Below are 18529 nucleotides of genomic sequence, written 5' to 3'. Positions count from 1 at the left end.
ATGATACCTGCCCTGTTGAGGAACTGAGATGGGATAACCATACTGCAGAAGGAAGAGAGCTGAGTGCACGGTATCTGGGGATTATAGTGGAAGCAATGGGGAAGGCAGTGCCTCGGGTTACTAATCTGTCCAAATTGTATGAAGTGAGACAGGGAAAAGAAGAGGATCCCTCAGCTTTCCTCGGGAGGCTGTACGAGGCATTCCGCAGGTTTTTGGACCTAGATCCAGAAGCCCCAGATAATCAACGCATGGTAAATCTTATGTTTATGGGTCAATCCGCTGCTGATATTCGTAGGAAGCTACAGAAAACTGAAGGAGGTCCTGGGAAACTGATTTCAGAGCTGGTGGAAATTGCATATAAGGTATATGGGAATCGTGAGCAGGCACAGGAGCGCAAGGAAGATAAAAAGACTCAGCGACAGATGGCATCGCTGGCAGCTGCTATAACTAGAGGTAACCCTGGAAAGGCTGGGATACAGAAAGGGAAAGGAGAAAGAGTGGGACCAGACATTTGTGCTTACTGCAGGGAGAAAGGACACTGGAAGAGGGAATGCCCAAAGTTGAAGGAGAAGAGAGAGGGTGAACCAAGAGGTCACCTCATGCGGGCAGAGGAAAAGGGTGAGGACACAGAATGAAGGGGACGGGGATCTAAGACCACTACCCTTCGGGTTGGAGCCCGAGAAGATCCCATGGTAACCATTAGGGTTGGTGGCAAAAACTTTGAAGCCTTGGTGGATACTGGGGCTACATTTTCAATGATTCCCGAAAAAAACCCCTGTGCAAGAGCTAGTGAGCAGCATGTTTTTGTGGAAGGGACTGAGGGAACGCAATCCCGACTCCCCATTTGTAAGCCACTCCTCACCAAAGTGGGGGACCATTTGCTTGAGCACTCCTTTGTATATTCTCCAAGTTGCCCGGTTGCACTACTTGGGCGGGACCTACTCACAAAACTGCAAGCTGAGATATTTTTCAGAGACGACCAGATGGTGGTCCAGTTACCTGTCAAGCAGAGCTCAAACTATCAGACGGCTCTCCTGGAGGACCGATGCCCTGTAGTAAGTTCTGAAGGTCACATGACTGGAGTAGACCCTTTGGTATGGGCTGATGGAACCCCTGCGCGAGCTAAGTCGGTCTCCCCGGTAAGGATCATACTCAAGGATGGGGAGGGGCCCGTTCGGGTAAAGCAGTATCCACTCAGCCAAGCGGCCAGAGTTGGACTCAAGCCGTTAATAGAGAAATACAAGAAGTACGGATGGCTAGTGGAAGGGTCCTCACCATATAATACCCCCATTCTTGGAGTGCTGAAGGCAGATGGGGTCTCATACAGACTGGTCCAAGACCTGTGAGCAGTAAATAAGAAGGTCCTTTCAGACCACCCTGTAGTCCTGAACCCACACACGATTTTGACACAAGTACCGGGGGAAGCTGAAATATTTTCAGTGCTAGATTTGAAAGATGCTTTCTTCTCCATTCCCCTTCACTGAGAGAGTCAAAAATTGTTTGCTTTTGAATGGGAGGACCCAGATACTTTCCATAAAGCCCAGCTTATGTGGACAGTTCTCCCACAAGGATTCATAGCAGCCCCCCATATTTTCAGACCTGCCCTTCAGAAGGACTTGAATGAGTGGAAGGGATCACACCCCGCAGTGACTCTCCTCCAGTATGTGGATGACCTGCTAGTTGCAAGCCCAAATTTGCAACTCTGCGAGGAAGCCACCAGATCACTGCTAAACACCCTAGGGGAAAAAGGATATAAGGTCTCTAGAGAGAAAGCCCAAATATGTCAGCCTCAAGTTACATTTTTGGGATATAAGCTCTCAAAAGGAGTCAGAGCCCTGAGTGCAGATCGCATACAGGCAATCCAAGGTCTAGACTCACCTAAGTCACCCAAGGAGCTGCGGGCATTCCTAGGGCTAACTGGGTTCTGTCGACTATGGATACCAGATTATGGTGGAAAGGCTAGACCACTGTATGACTCCCTGACTAAGGAGAGTCTCACTGAATGAAAATGGACTAAAGAAATGCAGCATGCCTTTGATCTGCTTAAAGCAGCATTAACCCAGCCCCCTGCCCTGGCCATCCCAAATAATAAAAAGCCATATCGACTGTATGTTCATGAGAATCGAGGGGTTGCATCGGGGTGCTGACGCAGCCATCAGGCCCAACTTGGAGACCCGTGGGATATTACTCAAAGGTTCTAGATCCGGTTACGCTCGGGTGGCCAGCCTGTCTTCGGGCTGTGGCAGCCACAGCAGTGGTTGTCGAAGAAGCCCAGAAGATAGTCATGGGTGCGGACACGGAAGTACACACCCCACATGGAGTTCCCCAGATTCTAGAGACTGAGGGAGGAAAGTTTCTCAACTCTTCCAGACAATCACGGTATGAGATATTTTTGCTCTCTAATTCAGGACTTACTTTCAAACACACTACAGCCTTGAACCCTGCAACCTTGCTGCCGGAACCAGGGAGACCAACGCATGACTGCCTTGAGGTCCTGAATCAAACCACACAGGTGCGACCTGATCTTGCTGAGGACGCAATTGAAAACCCAGATGCTGAATACTTCGTAGACGGTTCCAGCTCTGTCATCGATGGAAAAAGACGAACAGGATGTGCAGTGGTAACCTTGGATAAGGTAGTATGGAGGGAATCATTGCCGAGCTCATGGTCGGCATAGGCCGCGGAACTCACTGCGCTCACCCGAGCATTACAGTTGGGGACAGGCCGGCAGGTTAATGTATATACTGATTCTCGCTATGCTTTTTCTACGGTTCATGTGCACGGACTATTGTGGAAAGAAAGGGGTTTCATTACAGCTTCTGGGAATAGAATTGCTAACGGCCCTCAGATTATCAAGCTGATAGATGCACTCCACCAGCCTAAAGAGGTAGCAGTAATTCATGTGCGGGCCCATGGGAAGGCTGCTGAGGAAAAGCATAAGCTTGGAAATGCAAGGGCTGATGTGGCAGCAAAGGAAGCCACATTTATTGGTGGAGAAGTGGAGGAAGTATCCAGGCAGGCCTTGTCCCATGCCGTATGGCCATACGTCCGGGATCTAGTCCCGCAGTATTCCCCTGAAGAAGATAAATTTGCACAGGAGGCTTGCACAGAAAAGAACTCCCATGGGTGGTGGATAGTCCCAGGAGGGAAAGTCATGATACCTAGGCCATTGCTTCAGGAAGTGCTGCATCAGCTCCATGCAAGTACCCGCATGGGAGGCTTGGCTATGGGTGATCTAATGATCCGCCAAGCAGTAGCCCCAGGGCTATATGTAGAAGCTCAGCGCATTGCTACCAGGTGCATCACATGTCAGAAAGTAAACCCTCGAACGAAACCCCCTGTGCCAATGGGAGGTAGACCCTGGGCAGCGTACCCTGGACAAGCATGGCAGATTGATTTTGCCGAGCTCCCATGGTCCGGACATCATAAGTTTTTACTTGTCATGGTAGACCAGCTCTCCGGTTGGGTCGAGGCATGGCCCACCAGGACTTCAGCTACAGTAGTGAAGTATCTGTTGCAGGAAATCATTCCCCGGTATTCTCTGCCCGAATCCATCGAGTCAGATCAAGGACAACACTTTATGGGAAAAGTAGTTCAAGAGGTCGCACAAGCCCTCAAGATCACTTGGAAACTACACACACCATGGAGACCACAGAGTTCAGGACAAGTGGAACGCATGAATAGGATCTTAAAAACTCTACTCACCAAGATCTGTATTGAAGCACACCTTAAGTGGCCTCAAGCATTGCCGCTAGCTCTTACTTGCATTCGAAACACTCCCCGACGGGGCCTTAAATTAACCCCATATGAAATTATGTTTGGCAAGCCTCCTCGAGTCTTACCCCCTGGGATGCGAGAAAATGTAACTTTTGAATTAGGTAATAGCGAGCTTCACATGTACGTTATTGCTTTGCAGTCTGTCTTTCTTCTCTTCACAGATATGCAGCCTCCTTTCAACGTCTGCCTTTAGACGTCCCGGTACATGACTTCCGCCCGGGAGACTGGGTCTTGGTGCAGCGGTGGAAAAAGGAACCTTTGACTGAGAGGTGGAGTGGCCCTTTCCAGGTACTTCTAACAACCCACACCGCTGTAAAGATTGCTGGCCATGACCGTTGGATACACCATACCCGTGTGAAACGACATCCACAAGCGTCAGAGGACATCAGCTCCCAGGACAAACTCACTCCGGAAGCTGAGCCATCCTCGGAACAAGAAGCCAGCAGGTAGAGCTGTGAACCTACTGGTGATCTCCAAGTGCGCCTGAGACGGCTTAATCAAAGTTCAGAAAATTAGATAAGGAAGTAACAAAGAAAAAGTTTAGGCTGTATTTGATCTCAAGAGAGGGAGGATATGGCGGGAGTCTTAATATGCCTTGTTGTTATCCAGGTAGTAAAAGAGGCAGGATTGAGCAACCCTAGCCACCATCCTATATCCCCGTTTCCCCCAATTGCTCCCCCAGAAGCAAATTTGTATGTTGACATGATGGAAAGAATTGCAGGTACCTTCAATCTCACCAACTGCTGGGCCTGTGGGGGACTCCAAGAGGCTGGAGGCTGGTGGCTTTGGAGAGCTTTTCCTTTAGCCCCAAAGTGGCTAGTGAGTAGTAAGGCGGATGTTAAGAGTACTAGTTAAGAATGGGGAGCAGAAAGCATCTTGAGGGGGGAATACTGTTAGAAATGGAATATTGTTAGAAATGCACAGCTTGCATCTTGCACCTGATAAGAAAGAAATACTGCCCAAGGCTCCTTTCTCCCCCTCACCTGCCTTAGCCTTTCTCACGCTGATTGCAGAAGCTGGAATTCAATTGACTGTGGCCTTGGGGTATGAACTTTTGGCAAACTGTTGTAGTTTCTGAGCATGCTTAATAAGCTGATGCATATTTACCTCTCCGCCCTGCATACTTAAGTAGCTAATTATACTATACATGCGATGTATGTAATGATGTAACTACATGTATGCTTGTATGAAACGGAAGTAGCTGTAAGAGTTCCGGTGTCTGCACACGTGCTCAGGAGAGAGAAGATAAATTCCGCTTGCAAACACAATTAGTTTGTCAGAAGCTGATTTGGGCATCAATGCCCCACTCTGACCTTGTTTGCAAACAAATACATCCTTTTGGGCCGGCTGATGTTTGTGTGTCTGTGATTTTTGCGGGCCTCCAAAGAAACGAACCGCTTTTTGCAACAGCTGGGTGCACTGTGAACATCTGCCAGCAAGATCAGGTTAACCCCTTTCTTAGATTGAGCTAGCCCAACCTCTGTCTAAATGGTGCACCTCTTTGAGTTAACTGACTTAGATTGTGCACGTCATTTTTGGGGCTATTTAAGCCCTCTGCAGACCTTCAGAATTGGGCATTGAGATTGCATGTACATACCCCAAGAGAGTAGAGGAGCAGTTTTTCACTACTCTGATGGAAACCTCAAACATAAGGCTTGGAAAGCCTCTCTTCTACCACCCCACTTCCTGCCTCTGGCAGGGAACTGGACTAGGTGAGCTCTGAGGGTCCCTTCCAGCTCTACATTTCTATGAATCTGTGATTTCACCAAACCTTCCTATCACCAAAACCCCTTCATCAGCTTGGGTCAAGCAGCGCTGCAGACAAATCTCCATCCCTGAGCTGAAACCTTTTTCTTTATCTTTCTTAGAGGAAAACACAACCCTAATACCTCCATAAGCCAGAACCCTGCAGTTCCAAGGTGTCTCCTATCTCCAGCACACTTCTGTACTGCTTTCTATGCACACAATCAGTTGTAAGCATCTGCACTTACCAACAAAATGCACAAAGGCTGAACAGGGAGACATTGCTACTTTGCTAGGTTTTGGTGGCTTCTGCAAGAGAGAGCAATGCCCATCAGAAGGACTGCCTCACAACTTGTTTAATTCATACACAATACACAATAACAGCACCTTCCCCAGCCCAGAGGCTAAACAATTGGCTCAAAAAGCCAAACCCTCACTAAAAGCCAAACCCTCACCTGAACATATTCACCCTAAAGAAGAAAAAGAGCCTTGGACCCAACACCATTCTGTAAACACTCTAACAACAAGGCTGGGCAAAGTGGCCCCCTCCCAATCCATACCCGTAGAGTACTGTGGAGGACCAAACTCATTTATTGCACATAAAATGCTAGGTCATTACCTGTAATGAATCTTCCAGACTCCCATCATCTCAGCCTAATGAACTTCCAATTTTTATTTATGGTTCTGACCACTACCAATCCTAGCAGAAAACAATAGCCACTAGGAAAGCAACTAACTTAATTCCCCAAGCAAATACTAGAGAATTTTTTAAGCAAAGATAATAGGTTGAAAGTGGTTTTTAAAATGCAGACAACTTTCCACCTCTTTCTACCTCTGTTGAAAAAGTAAGTATAATCAGATGGGTTTCTTTTGGAATACCAAAGGGAACAAGGTAAGCCCACCTTAAGTGAGCAGCTCTAGCATAATCATATGTGAAAATAACAGAACACCAGGCAAAGCATCAATGTGAATGGACGCATGTGTGCATGCATGAGTGCATGCGTGTGCATGCATGTAAAAAAGAACAAGAGAGTGTTTGCACACATGTGCACACATGCACACACACAGTACACATGTTCTTACACATTTGGAATGCTTGCAACTTACTGTTTGTGTCACAAAAGTGATGAGAGAGGCATGGACAGGAACAAGTGCTAGGCCAATAAAAGATTCAAACTAAGGATGAAGTTACACATTATACTTAGACCTTACTAAATTTGTCAAATGTTAAGTGGTGTTAAAAGTTAGAACATGATGTGAACCCATTAAAGGTTAATGCTGTTTCTCGCCTGCACAGCTCTGATTTACCACTGGGGGACTAACAAACAGAGGATATGGCTAGGAGCCAGAATACCTAGGTCCTATCCCTGCTCTAGGTGGCGTATTGAGGGAAAGGGTTGGGAACAGTGGTTCCTGGGATACTGAAGGACTGCAAATTGCTCATTTTATCTCTATGGAGCAGGCTGAAGAAGTTACCCTACGTGAGCTATCTAGCATGGCCTATAGCTAACCCTCACCTAAAGGCTAGGGATAGAAGTGACATATAAACTGGTTTAAGTGATCAGAAACTGGTTTAAACCTGTAACAGAATGTAAGTTCAGTGTACATAAACCAGTTTCAAAATGGCCAAAACTGGTTTAAGATAAATCTGACTGAATGTAGTATCAGATTTAATTGATTTGGGTCAAACCAGTTTATGCAACTTCTGTCCCAGACCCCTTCCTGGTTTACATTAAACCAGAGCATAGGCGACTGGTAGGGGGTGCATGGGGGTTCACGTGGCCCCCACAATGGGGCTGGTGCCCCCCCCAATGGCCGACACTGATGCTATCAGCAGGGCTGGTGCCCCCCTGACAGAGCCACCGCTGTGGGTGGCTTCTGCAGGTGCCCCCCCCAGATTCAGCCAGGGCAGCAGAGCATGCTTGAATGCTGTAGGATTCTGGTTCATGAGCTCTGCTGCCCTGGGCTGGGCTGTGCTGTGCTCTCTGCTCTAGAGAGCAGGACTGGCCCCATCTCTCTGCTCTCTAGGCCAAGCAGGGGTGGGGGCATGGCCAGATATGCTCCAGCATGGCCCCATTAAAGCAGAGTGGGCAAGGAGGGGGTTAATTCTTCCCTCCTTCCTCTCCCGGGGTCTGCCTGTCTGTGGGTGAGTGGTGGAGGCAGACGCTGGCCAGGCAGACCCCAGCTGCTGTCCCCAGGAGCAGAAGAGATGGAGGGAGGAATTAACCCTCTCCCTTCCCCCTTCACCTTAATGGGGCCATGTCCCCTGCCCCTGCTGCAGTGAGGGGATGGGGAGGGGCAGCAGCCTCTGTTAGGGTGTCCAGGATGGGGGTTATTCCCCGCTCCCTTCCCTGTCCCACTGGCAGGGACCACAGCCATCCCAGCATGGCCCTACTAAGGCTAAGGGGGCAGGGAGGGGGTTAATTTCCCCCCTTCCACCTGGGAACTGCAGTTGGGGAAGAGAAGCTCCCCTTTTTCCCCACACCACCACCATGGGGCAGGGAGGGGGGCTCTGTTCGGTGCTGGAGGGGGACAATTCCCCCTCTTCCCCTCCCAGCCCAGATGTCCATCCCATCCCAGCCTGGGTGTGGGGAGAGGCTGTCACTGAGCAGCAGCCACTGTGGAAGGCCCCACTCCCATGGCTTGAGCTGGCTCCAGTCAGCCCCGGCCAAGGCAACCACATGATGGGGCTGGCCTCGGCTGTGGGGGCAAGGCTTTCCTCAGTGCTGTAACTGAGTGACAGGGAAGCTGAACCCTGTCAGTGAGAGCACCCTGGCCTGGCGTGCATGGGTGACAGCTGGCTGGGTAGTGGGATACCTGGGCCAGCTTGGAGACACTGGCGTGCCCGGAGCCTGGCACCTGCCCGCTGCAGGGCCTGGCTGTAGACATACAAGTCCCCGTGGTCTGAGCCAGCCTGCATAGTCCGCTGCCTGGCCAGCCACCACCTGTGTGCACTAGGCCAGGCAGCTCTCACTGACAAGTCTCAGTTTCCGCATAGAGCCCCCACTCCATGGCCTGCGGTCGTGGGCAGGAGGGAAAGAGGGGGAAGAGTCTCCCTCCAGCACAGCACCTCACAGAGCCCCCCTCCCGCCTCACACTAGCAGGGGAGAGAGAGAAGGACAAGGGGTAAGACAGGGACTCTGGAGCCAGGCAGCACTACCCAAGAGCCCCCCTCCCCACCCCGTCGTGGTGGGCAGGAGGGGAAAGGGAGAAGGGGAAAGAGTTCCCCTCTAGTACCACTCAGAGCCCCTACAGCACCGTGGGGAGGAGGAGGGGGAAGAGCCCCCCTCTGGGGCCGGGCAGAAGACCTGTGTGCCTGATTGCTCCCAGCTGATAGAGAGCCACTCTGGCAATCAGGGCTCTCCCCACTCCTCTTTCTCCCCCACCACAGGGGTCTGGCCATGTTTCTTCTTCCCACACCCTCTCAACCCTGCAGGCCGAGGAGGGCTTTAAACCCCTCCTCGGTTATACTTAGGCCTGACAGCCCCCATCCCCTCCACCTCAGCTCAGCTTCCCTTTGGAAGGCAAAAGAGGGCTGCTCTAGTGCCCCCCTGACTTCTGGCTTGAGCCACTGCAGGCATGTGCCTGTATTTCCGGAATGAAAAGTGGATGCCTGTCCACTTGCAAATTGGTACAATCTCTGCAGATAAACTAACCTGAAAAGATTGAATCAATTCAAACTTAGGCTTTTTGAATGTCTGTCTCTAGCCAAAGTAGCATAACTTTGATATGCTTAGGGGGCACTTAGCATGAACTAACAAGCTTTACCATGCAGACACTCATATTTTAAGTCCTCTTAGTATGGCACAAGTGTAACATGTAACTTTACCCTGAGACAAAGAAATTACTGTCACATGGAAGATCTTAGTTTCCTGTATGAACTTCTTTTATTACTCAATATTTCTTCTACCTTGGGACCAAAGGTAATCCATGAGAGAACAATTTTACTATCCCAGACAGCACCATGCAGTGTCAGAGCTTGCATTTCAAACGTGCCTTTCCTCCAGAAGATTACTCACCAAGACCGAGTTTTCCCTCATGCTCTCAACTAATATAAAACCGAGCTAGTTAAACAATAGCCTATAATAACAACTAAACCTTTAAAATCTGTCTCAGTCACAGTCAGTCTCAGAAATTACTTTTCTAAGAGGCATGGGATATCACCAGCTTTGGGATCAAAACCATAAATTATCTTCATCTGACTCACCTTCAAAGGAGAAATGTGAGACTGCAAGACATATCCATGGACATTTTCTATCTGAGATAAGTTCTTTTCTGACACATGAACAAGTTCAGGGCCTCTCACTTCATGGGTTAAACGAGGTAAAGTATGATCATGTGCAGCATCCTCATCTTGATAGCGATATTTCTAAGGGAAAAAATACAACAGCAGTAATAAAAGACCATAAAAATAAATGCATGTGTACTACTATTGTAACAAAGAGATATTAGATAACACTACTAGCCCTCCAAAATTCTGTTAACCCTGTATTTTTTTATCCTTTAGCCAGATGATCATCCTTACTCTTAAATATGGCTATTCTTTCAATCAAAATCAGAAGACGGGAGCAATATAAATAGATAGTAATGTGGGGGTTGAAAAAAGGAACAGCCATAAGACTCTCACAATAGGGTCAAACCTAGTGGTTCCTATTAGTTACAGGATAGTACTGGAAAAAACCTAGAAATAATTAACTTAGGAGAAAACTCAGACTGAGCTTTGTTTTATTGGTGCCTGACTAACGAAGGAAAAACCCCATGAGGCTTGGACTACATCCAATGCATACATTTTGTTTAGAACTAGCGAGACCTCTACCAGGTTCCTATGAGCTCAGTAGCTGGAGTCACATAGTTGTAGTCTTGACACTTTACTACATGTGCTTATCCTCAACTCAGGAGTGGATGAGGGACTCCTTATACAATTAGAAAGCTAATCAGAGAATTCAGCAAGTTATAGTTTCGCAGGAGTTCCAGGATTTGGGGAGGATCTTGTTAAAAAAAACATTTTATTCATTCTCCATTGGGAAACATCATCATTTCACTTTCATTTTAACATGATAGACAGTAGTAAGCTCATTATGTCTATTCAAAATAACTTTACAAAGAAGATGTGCTGCGCCACGCCTACAGTCTAATGAAAGGCAAATTCAGGTGCACACTTCAATCCACACATTTCCTTTAGATCATTATTCCCAGTTCACAAACCCTTGCTGTTACATATGGAAAGGACTCAGCCCATGCCAATTATTTTCAAGAAGCACAACTAGTACATCTCAGTCTCTTTTCCCTCTATGGGGTATATCTGTACCTCCTTCCATATGCACTTTTGAGATAATATAAGTAATGAACATACAGAGCTACTGGCATCAGCCAAAGCAATATGTTGGCAAGAAGCCATCTCAGAGAGTATTCCAACTAATGTCACAGTAAAGTCTTGGCGCACAGATTACTTAAGCCCCAAGGAATCAATTATTCTCTAATTTTAATGCATACCCTTGCAAAGAAGTAGTCCAGGCATAGACACAACCCACAATAACCAATTGACTTAGACAAAACTCTAAGACCTGACTATATAATAGGAGTAATTTTGTCTCCCTTGGGAATGCTGACCACACTAATATCCAGAGAACAGAAACAGAATAGCAGTTCCAAAAAACAACTTAAAATTGACTTCTCATTTACACTGTGCTAATTAATTTACACTTTCTTGGCAGTGAAAGTGGCTTGAAACTAGGCCTATGTGGAAACTCTTTAGCATTGCAAGAGCATAGATTCATTCATAGATTGTAAGGCTGGAAGGGATCTCGGAAGATCATTGGGTCCAGCCCCCCTGCACCAAGCAGGAAAGATAACGGGATCAGGAGACCCCAGCAAGGTGACTGTCTAGTCTCCTCTTGAAGATTTCCAGGGTAGGTGATTGCAACACCTCTGGAGGGAGCTTATTATTCCACAGTCTGGACATCCTGACTGTGAGTACGTTTTTCCTAATGTTGAGCCTGAATTGGTCTGTATAAGTTAAGCAGTATAAGGTAGCCATTAGCGCTGTGCGAAATGGGCCCTATACAATTTGGATTCAGATTCAAATTGGGGACAGCGATTTGATCTGTTGATTCGGATCACTGTCCCTGATTTGATTCGGCCGTTAATCAGCGATTCGGACACAGGCACAGCTTGAAACGTTTTTTCTACATACATTGAGGTAGCAGGCATGGCTCATTATCACTGCGGTGTGGGGCAGATGGAGAGTCCCAAAGGAGTGCGGGGGGCTCTCCAGCGTGCTTGGCAGCAAACCTGGAAGTGCTTCCAGTCCACTTCTGGGTCTGCTGCCGAGCACACTGGGGAGTACCCCGTGCTTCTATGGGACACTGCACGTGTCCCAGCACCACAGCATTTACAGCCCCTGCTACCTAGCGAATTATAGAAAAAACATTTAAAGCTGTACCTACGTCCGAATCGTTGAATCTGTCCGAATCTCTCTGCATCAATTTGAATGGTTCCAGATCAATTTAGAGAGATTAAAGCATCCTCTGCTTCAGTTTCGATTCTGAGATTCAGCCCAAGTCGGTGGCCAAATCTCCACCAAATCGAATCAGGGACCGAAGCTTCGCACAGCCGTAGTAGCCACAGTATAAACAAGAATCATTCCCTTGGGCAGATTAGCTTATGTTAAATACCAAATTGCCCCCCTGGCAGATAGTTGCTGGTACACAAGCTAGCTAAATTTATCTCAGATATTGGTTCGCATGTCCAGAGTCTGCAACAGACCCTCCCCCAGAGGTGGTACAGTCACCTGCCCTGAGGATCTTCAAAAGATGACTGGGTGCACACCTTGCTGGGGTCATCTGACCTCAGCTGTCTTTCCTGCCTTGAGCAAGGGGCTGGACCTGATGATCTGTGAGATCCCTTCCAGCCCCTGACTTCTATGAATCCATGACTCCATGAATCTCTCTCTACACTATAATGTAATCATGGTAACAACTACACCCAACACATTTACACTGGTAATTTGTACACTGATGCAAATTGCACTGAGAGTGGACAGATGAGCAGTTATTCCAGGGCAGCTGCCCATAACAGCTGCTATTTTAGCATTTTAGCTGGCAGAGAAGAAGTTTGCCCTGTAGCATGAACTACCATAGGATACAACACACAACATACACACAAGACATTTTTTCCAGGTAATTCTATGCTAGGTTCAAGTAATTTATAGTGGCAGAGGGCTGATTATTGTGTGTCAACTCCTTGGTTTTACCAAAGTAACTCTGTCAAGTTTCATTTGTTTCATTTTCAGAAGTGACTATTTTACTCCGTTACGCACTGAAGTACTAGAATGCAGATGGCATGTGTATTCCTCCTCCGTGAATTAGTGGGAACATTTACAGAACATATCCCCACCTTCCCCTTCTGCTTTTTGCCCTCCCCACAAGTCTTGTTCATAAAGTTTGTTCGTCAAAGAGCATGCTTCATTTAGCCAATTCACTCCTACCCCATGCATCTGGAAATTGCTATTCGTTCCTAGTCTGTGTGGGTTCCCTTCTACCCTACTCTCTCTCAATTTAGAGAGATTAAAGGCTTCTGATATGAATTACCTTCTCCTGCTAGTTCCCAGTCAAAACATCATGTCATGGGTGCAAGCCAGGGATAACTGAGCATTTCTGGGAAAGAGAGAGAGCAGGTCAAGATGCCAGGTAACACCAGGTGACTGTTCTGACTCACTCCTCACAGCTGGAAACCCTCATGCATCTCTAGCAGCGTAGCCTGAAGTGGCCGGAAAATACACTTGAAAACCTCTAGCTCCCTGGCAAGCAGCCTTTTCTCCAAGGGTTAATTCACATTTCTGGAAGGAAAAACACAAATGCACGGAAATGCTGCTCCTCATTTGACAAAAGAACAGGTGGATGTTTTATGATAATTAAATTACAAATCAGTGCCTGCTGCTGACAGCGTATTGTATGCTGCCAACTACCATCAGATATTTAAAATCCTCTGTAATTACCTATAATGGAGGAGTGGAGCATGCTGCTGTGAATTTTTAATGTGAGCTTGCCCTTTTCATAAAGGATCACTCCTGTTACAGTGTGAGATTATTATAGCAATATTGCATTCCTGTTTCCCTTTACCCAACAGGGACCTGCTTTTGGTAGAGGAAGGCAGCTGAGCAGAAGGCAGGATCTGGGCCCCGCACACAGCGATGGTCAGAACCCTACATGTGGATGCAGGCCAGCTCTTCAGCATAAAGGAGAAACCAGGAAGACATCTGCTTGACAGTACATTAGAATAAGAAAGCTACTGCCTCTCTTTAGATATCCTGTAATTCTCAGAACCAGCCACTTTGAATCTATTGCTCTGACATGCTGTTAGTTAAGAGAGATGGTAGGGAATTGTATGTCTAAATATCTTTGTGACTTAAAAAAATACAGTTTTTGAGAAAACAAACAAACAGGTTTTTTCTGTATTAAGAACCAAAAGCTAAACATTGGCATCCTTTTTAATGCCACAATAGATTTTACCTAACTCCTGAATTCTTTCCACACAGGAAAGGTGAGAATGACACTCTTCCTTTTAGATAGGGGTCCATCTCCCAGCAATCAGCTTCTTTTCGTCTGCTAATTGTGGGCATTTTTACATGTTCTCTAGGAGGCATGGGGGGGGGTGCTTTAATTAGCGAGCCATGCTAATTAAAAGTGCCCAAGCATCATATGTATCAGCATCCCCATGCTGAAAAATTGCGGCAGGGCACTTTGAACTAAAGTTCATCAAAAAAGCATTAGTTCAAAGAGCCCCACTGCCATTTTTCAGCATGGGGACGCTGGTCCACACGATGCTAGAGTTTGCCAAAGTGTGTTAACTTCCACGCTCCAGCACACTTGATTAATCGAGGCTTCTCCGCTGCACTGGATTTCCAGTGCAGTGGGGCAGGATGTGCTCCCTGCACATGTAAAAGAGCCCTGTGTGCCTGCTACCCCTGGACGGTACTCTCACCCCGCCCGCTGCTACTTTTCACTTCGTTGTGCCTGGCTTCTTGTGATCAGACCCGAGGAAGAACATCTTACAGTCAAAACCTTGTCTAACTTTATTCCAACTACATAATTTGTGCAATAAGAGAAATTACCTGAAGAGATCTTTGCCTCTTGCTGTACTGAGATTTCATTTTTTTTAAAATTGATTTTCCTTCAGGGAAAAATCTAGACAAAAAAAATTATTTTGTGGTCAGGTTAACATGCATGCGTGTTCTCTTAAGCCATCACGCTTCTTATGCACAGGCCGCGGAATGGGGTGCGCCACCCGGGCCATGGCCCGACCAACTTCTAGCACATTAATTTAGCTAGCTGTGCAGTTAAAAAAAACAGCTATACATTTTTAACTGCAATGACAATTGCACACTTGTGGGTTATACAAATTAATGTGCTAAAAGTAGTCAAGCCGTGGCCCGGGTGGCCCACCCCATTCCACAGCCTAATGAAAGCTGTTGTTCAAGTGTTTCCTGTGCCCATGTTTTGTAGTGGGTCACGTGTAATGCACTGGGTCACAAGTGGTTGTTAGGCCACTTGGACTAGACCCCTGGCTCCTCTTTCCCCTAAAACATGGGCTGAGTCAGGATTTAGGTATCAAGTTACCAGATCCAAAGGGGCAACCGTGGGGTACAGTTCAAAACAGAGGCAGGGACAGGGAGTCAGCTGCCAGGACACTAGATCCAATGGAGAAATCCACAAGCTGGGATCCAACAGCAGAACCAGGGAGCACAGTAACAGAAAGGCTTACCAAAGCAGATCTTGGTAAAAACGGTTGGCTGGCCTGGCCTCCATTGCCACAGATGGAGATAAGTGGAGAAGCTGCTGTACCAGCAACCAAACATAAGGCCCAGAGAGAGGCTAGCTACAGTCATTAGCTAGGCTGGGACCAGTCAAAGCTCCGGGCAGATGTGGCCCACAAGGCAATTAGCCCAGACCGGGCTGCCCATTAGTGTCCCTGACATCAGGGCTCTCTCACTGGTCTATGTCGTGGGGCACTTATGCACCCCGCTCCTAGTGAGACTCGAACTTGGGGGGGGAAGGTGTGTCGCAGGGCACTGAAGTGCCTGCTCCTAAGAAAGGTACAGGTGCCAGTTGCCGGGGCAACCGCAGTCGGTCAGCTGACCGGAAGGAGGCAGGGCCTGGCTTATATAAACAGCCTAAGCAGAGGCCAAGCAGGAAGTTCCCCTCTGGCAGCCGAGAAAGAGAGAGCTCTGCTGGGAGTAGGCATAGCAGAGAAGCCTGATGGCCTGAGCAGTGTTCTGCGAGACGGTATGGGGTGGCGGAAGCCTTGGTAGGGAGAGAAATGATGGATAGCCAGTTTGGCATGGAGTTTATGTTGTAGCCCAGGAGTAGGAGTTTTTCTGTTTTGTTATTATACCGGAGGACCGGGTGAGGCTGTAGGGGTTGGAGGAGGCCTCATGGGAGCTCTCCAGTAGCATGGGGGTTCCTGGCGCCAGAGAGGGTGCCGTGTTTTTGGGGGATGCATAGACCCCGGCCCCAGTGGGGCAGTGTCATGCGGGGCGAGGAGCCCCAGTGCCGGTGAGCGACCTGAGAAGGCGGGTCTGGGGGGGGGCCAGGCACGGCTACGGCCACCTGAGCCCCAATTGTGAGAAGCCCCAAGGAGGGTGCACACAGGAGTAGAAGCCCCAGGGGAGGGCGACTGTATTGTATCGGGATAAGCCCCAGGGAGGGTGATTGTATTGTATCAGGATAAGCCCCAGGGAGGGCGATTGTATAGGAATAAGAAGCCCCATGGGAGGGTGACCATATCGAGATAAGCCCCAGGGAGGGCGTGCAGGAATAAGAGCCCAGGAAGGGCGACTGTATAGCCCCAGGGAAGGCGATTACATAGAGGGTGGCAGATAAGCCCGGAGGGTGTCCGTGAAGGCGTGGGGACCAATAACTGACTTGACAACGTCCGGTACATCTGAGAGGCTTAGGGTGTAGTATAAGGGGTGGTAGGAGCCACGCATAGCCCTGTGGCAGGAGTGCACAGAATCATCGGTAGACGGGGTACCAGCAGGAGTACGCCAAGGGGTACCGTGTTCAAGGGGGTAAAAGGCAGCCTCCCTTAATACTTTTGTCATCAAAGACATGGCGGGCGAGAACAAGGGTGCAAGGGCACCCACTTGGCACAGTAGGGGGCGCCAGGAGAGATCAGGAGAGTCTACATCTCCCATCATGCAGCCCATTGTCTCCTGGTGGACCCAGTAGCACGCAACTACAACTCTCATGAGGCACCATGCCACCTGAAAACAGCACTGAATTGAACCCAACGGACAGCGTAGGCTCAAGTCAATAAATGGAAATTACACATTTAAGGGAACAACAAAACGAACATCCTGGTTCAAAAAAAGGGTCTGATATTTGAATTTTTCGGTCCAACTTGGAACAAGCACAGACTTTGGGGGGGAAAAACCTAGAAAAACAAACCAAAACAAAAAACAGGACTTCATGTGGGACAGAAATCTAGTAAACTCATGGAGTCCTAGGAAAGGAGGGCTGGATAAGACCCGAGGAGGCCAGCCAGCTCAAGGCAGGATCACCCCGCCCAAACTTACGCCTAAAGTATCACCAAGTAATGCTACAAGTTTAGTCAGGAAAGCCAAGCAGCATTTCTAGTCCTAATGCACTAAGATAGTATTACCACTGGGCAAATCATGCAAGAAGTGTGAAAGGTTTAATTACACCTAATAACCACTAATAAATATTCATGAGGTGTTTGTTGTTACGGTCATGATCATCTCACTTGTGAATGTACTTTGCATGGAAACATTCAGGCTACTAAGTTTTACTGGCACAGACATTCAGCTTAAATCTTGTACCTGTACATATCCCAAGAAGCCATTTTTTTTATATTTACTCACAAAAATATCTGTATTTGAAATGCTTGTGCAGTCAGAGATATATATTACTCATCCATCTGATTGGACCTGAGCGATGCAGCTTGAATTCTGAATATTTGCAATCAATCTATAGAGAAAAAAGTTGGCGGGGGGGGCGGAATCTCTCATTAAACAAACTGGAAGAAATCACAATCTGCTTACTGTGATTGTAGAAGCGGATAAACAGCTTAAATCACTGAATAATTGTATTTATTATGAATTACTTGCTTCCTTGTTTATCTAGCATATTTCTAAAGAGTCTGCCACCCTATTATTCGCAGAATTCTTCATCTAAGAATCTCAATTTTTTACAAAAGCATTAGTCAAACTTGACAAAACTCTACTGAAAAGGAGTTTATGCACATTTATAGTAGGTAAATTAGGCACAGAAATTAGTAACTTGCACAAGGTCACATCAGAATCTATAAATAAAAGTGGTAATAGAGCTCAGAGCCTAATTTCACCATGCTGTTATAAAGACCGCATGAGAGCAACTACCATTCTATATACAATGGGATGAAATGAGGCATATCGTTCATTTCTGGTAAAAACTTTTTAATAATCTTCAGTTTCTTTTCTGATTAGGTTTTCAGGAGACAGTAAGCACTTTCGGGAAAAGGTCAACTTTCCCTATACACTCGTGTAACCATTTTAGACTCGGGCACCCCTTGTTAGACAAGACACCCCTCAAAAAATGCCAATTCTTAACTGTCACTCGTTGTTTGACGGTGGAAAAATAATACAGAGACTCTTCTCTTGCAAAGAACTTGGAAAGACCAGAACAGGTCTGAATGTATTTAACACTAAAGATTTCCCTTGGAGTTTATCATGTGTAGGTCTTTACATGTTTGCATTCCCAAGCATGGCACCCTGGCTGAAAATCACTGCTGCATGCCGGCATGATACTTCCCAGTTTGAGTGTCCCAGTTTCCCTTTGGGAAGTAACATATTGAGAAGCTGGTTCTCAATGAAGGAAATGTTTTGGGGAGGATAAGAGGTTTCCCATTCAAGCCAAGCTTTTTTTAAAAAAAAAAAATAAATAAAAGGGCCCCCTCTTAATAGCAAGTTGCACAGAAATATTCCTTAAGACAAGGAGCATTTCAGGGCTAT

General features: G+C 47.2%; 1 protein-coding gene across 15 annotated transcripts in view; it reads right to left on the bottom strand.

Moving 5' to 3' along the window:
• Positions 1–18529, bottom strand: part of DLG2 (discs large MAGUK scaffold protein 2) — a 1617582-nt gene that overhangs the window by 857528 nt on the left and 741525 nt on the right. For 13 of the 15 annotated variants that reach the window (XM_090030651.1, XM_090030653.1, XM_090030654.1 and 10 more), the window contains one exon: positions 9728–9889. The exons of the other annotated variants lie outside the window; for them this stretch is intronic. In XM_090030651.1, coding sequence (XP_089886777.1) covers positions 9728–9889 — 162 coding nt within the window. The remainder of the gene's footprint in view (positions 1–9727; positions 9890–18529) is intronic. 15 annotated transcript variants of the gene reach the window in all.

Source organism: Crocodylus siamensis, chromosome 1 (genome assembly GCF_052110815.1).
Source record: "Crocodylus siamensis isolate JL-2025a chromosome 1, ASM5211081v1, whole genome shotgun sequence".
Lineage (NCBI taxonomy): Eukaryota > Metazoa > Chordata > Crocodylia > Crocodylidae > Crocodylus > Crocodylus siamensis.
This window is presented reverse-complemented; position numbering and strand designations above follow the sequence as displayed.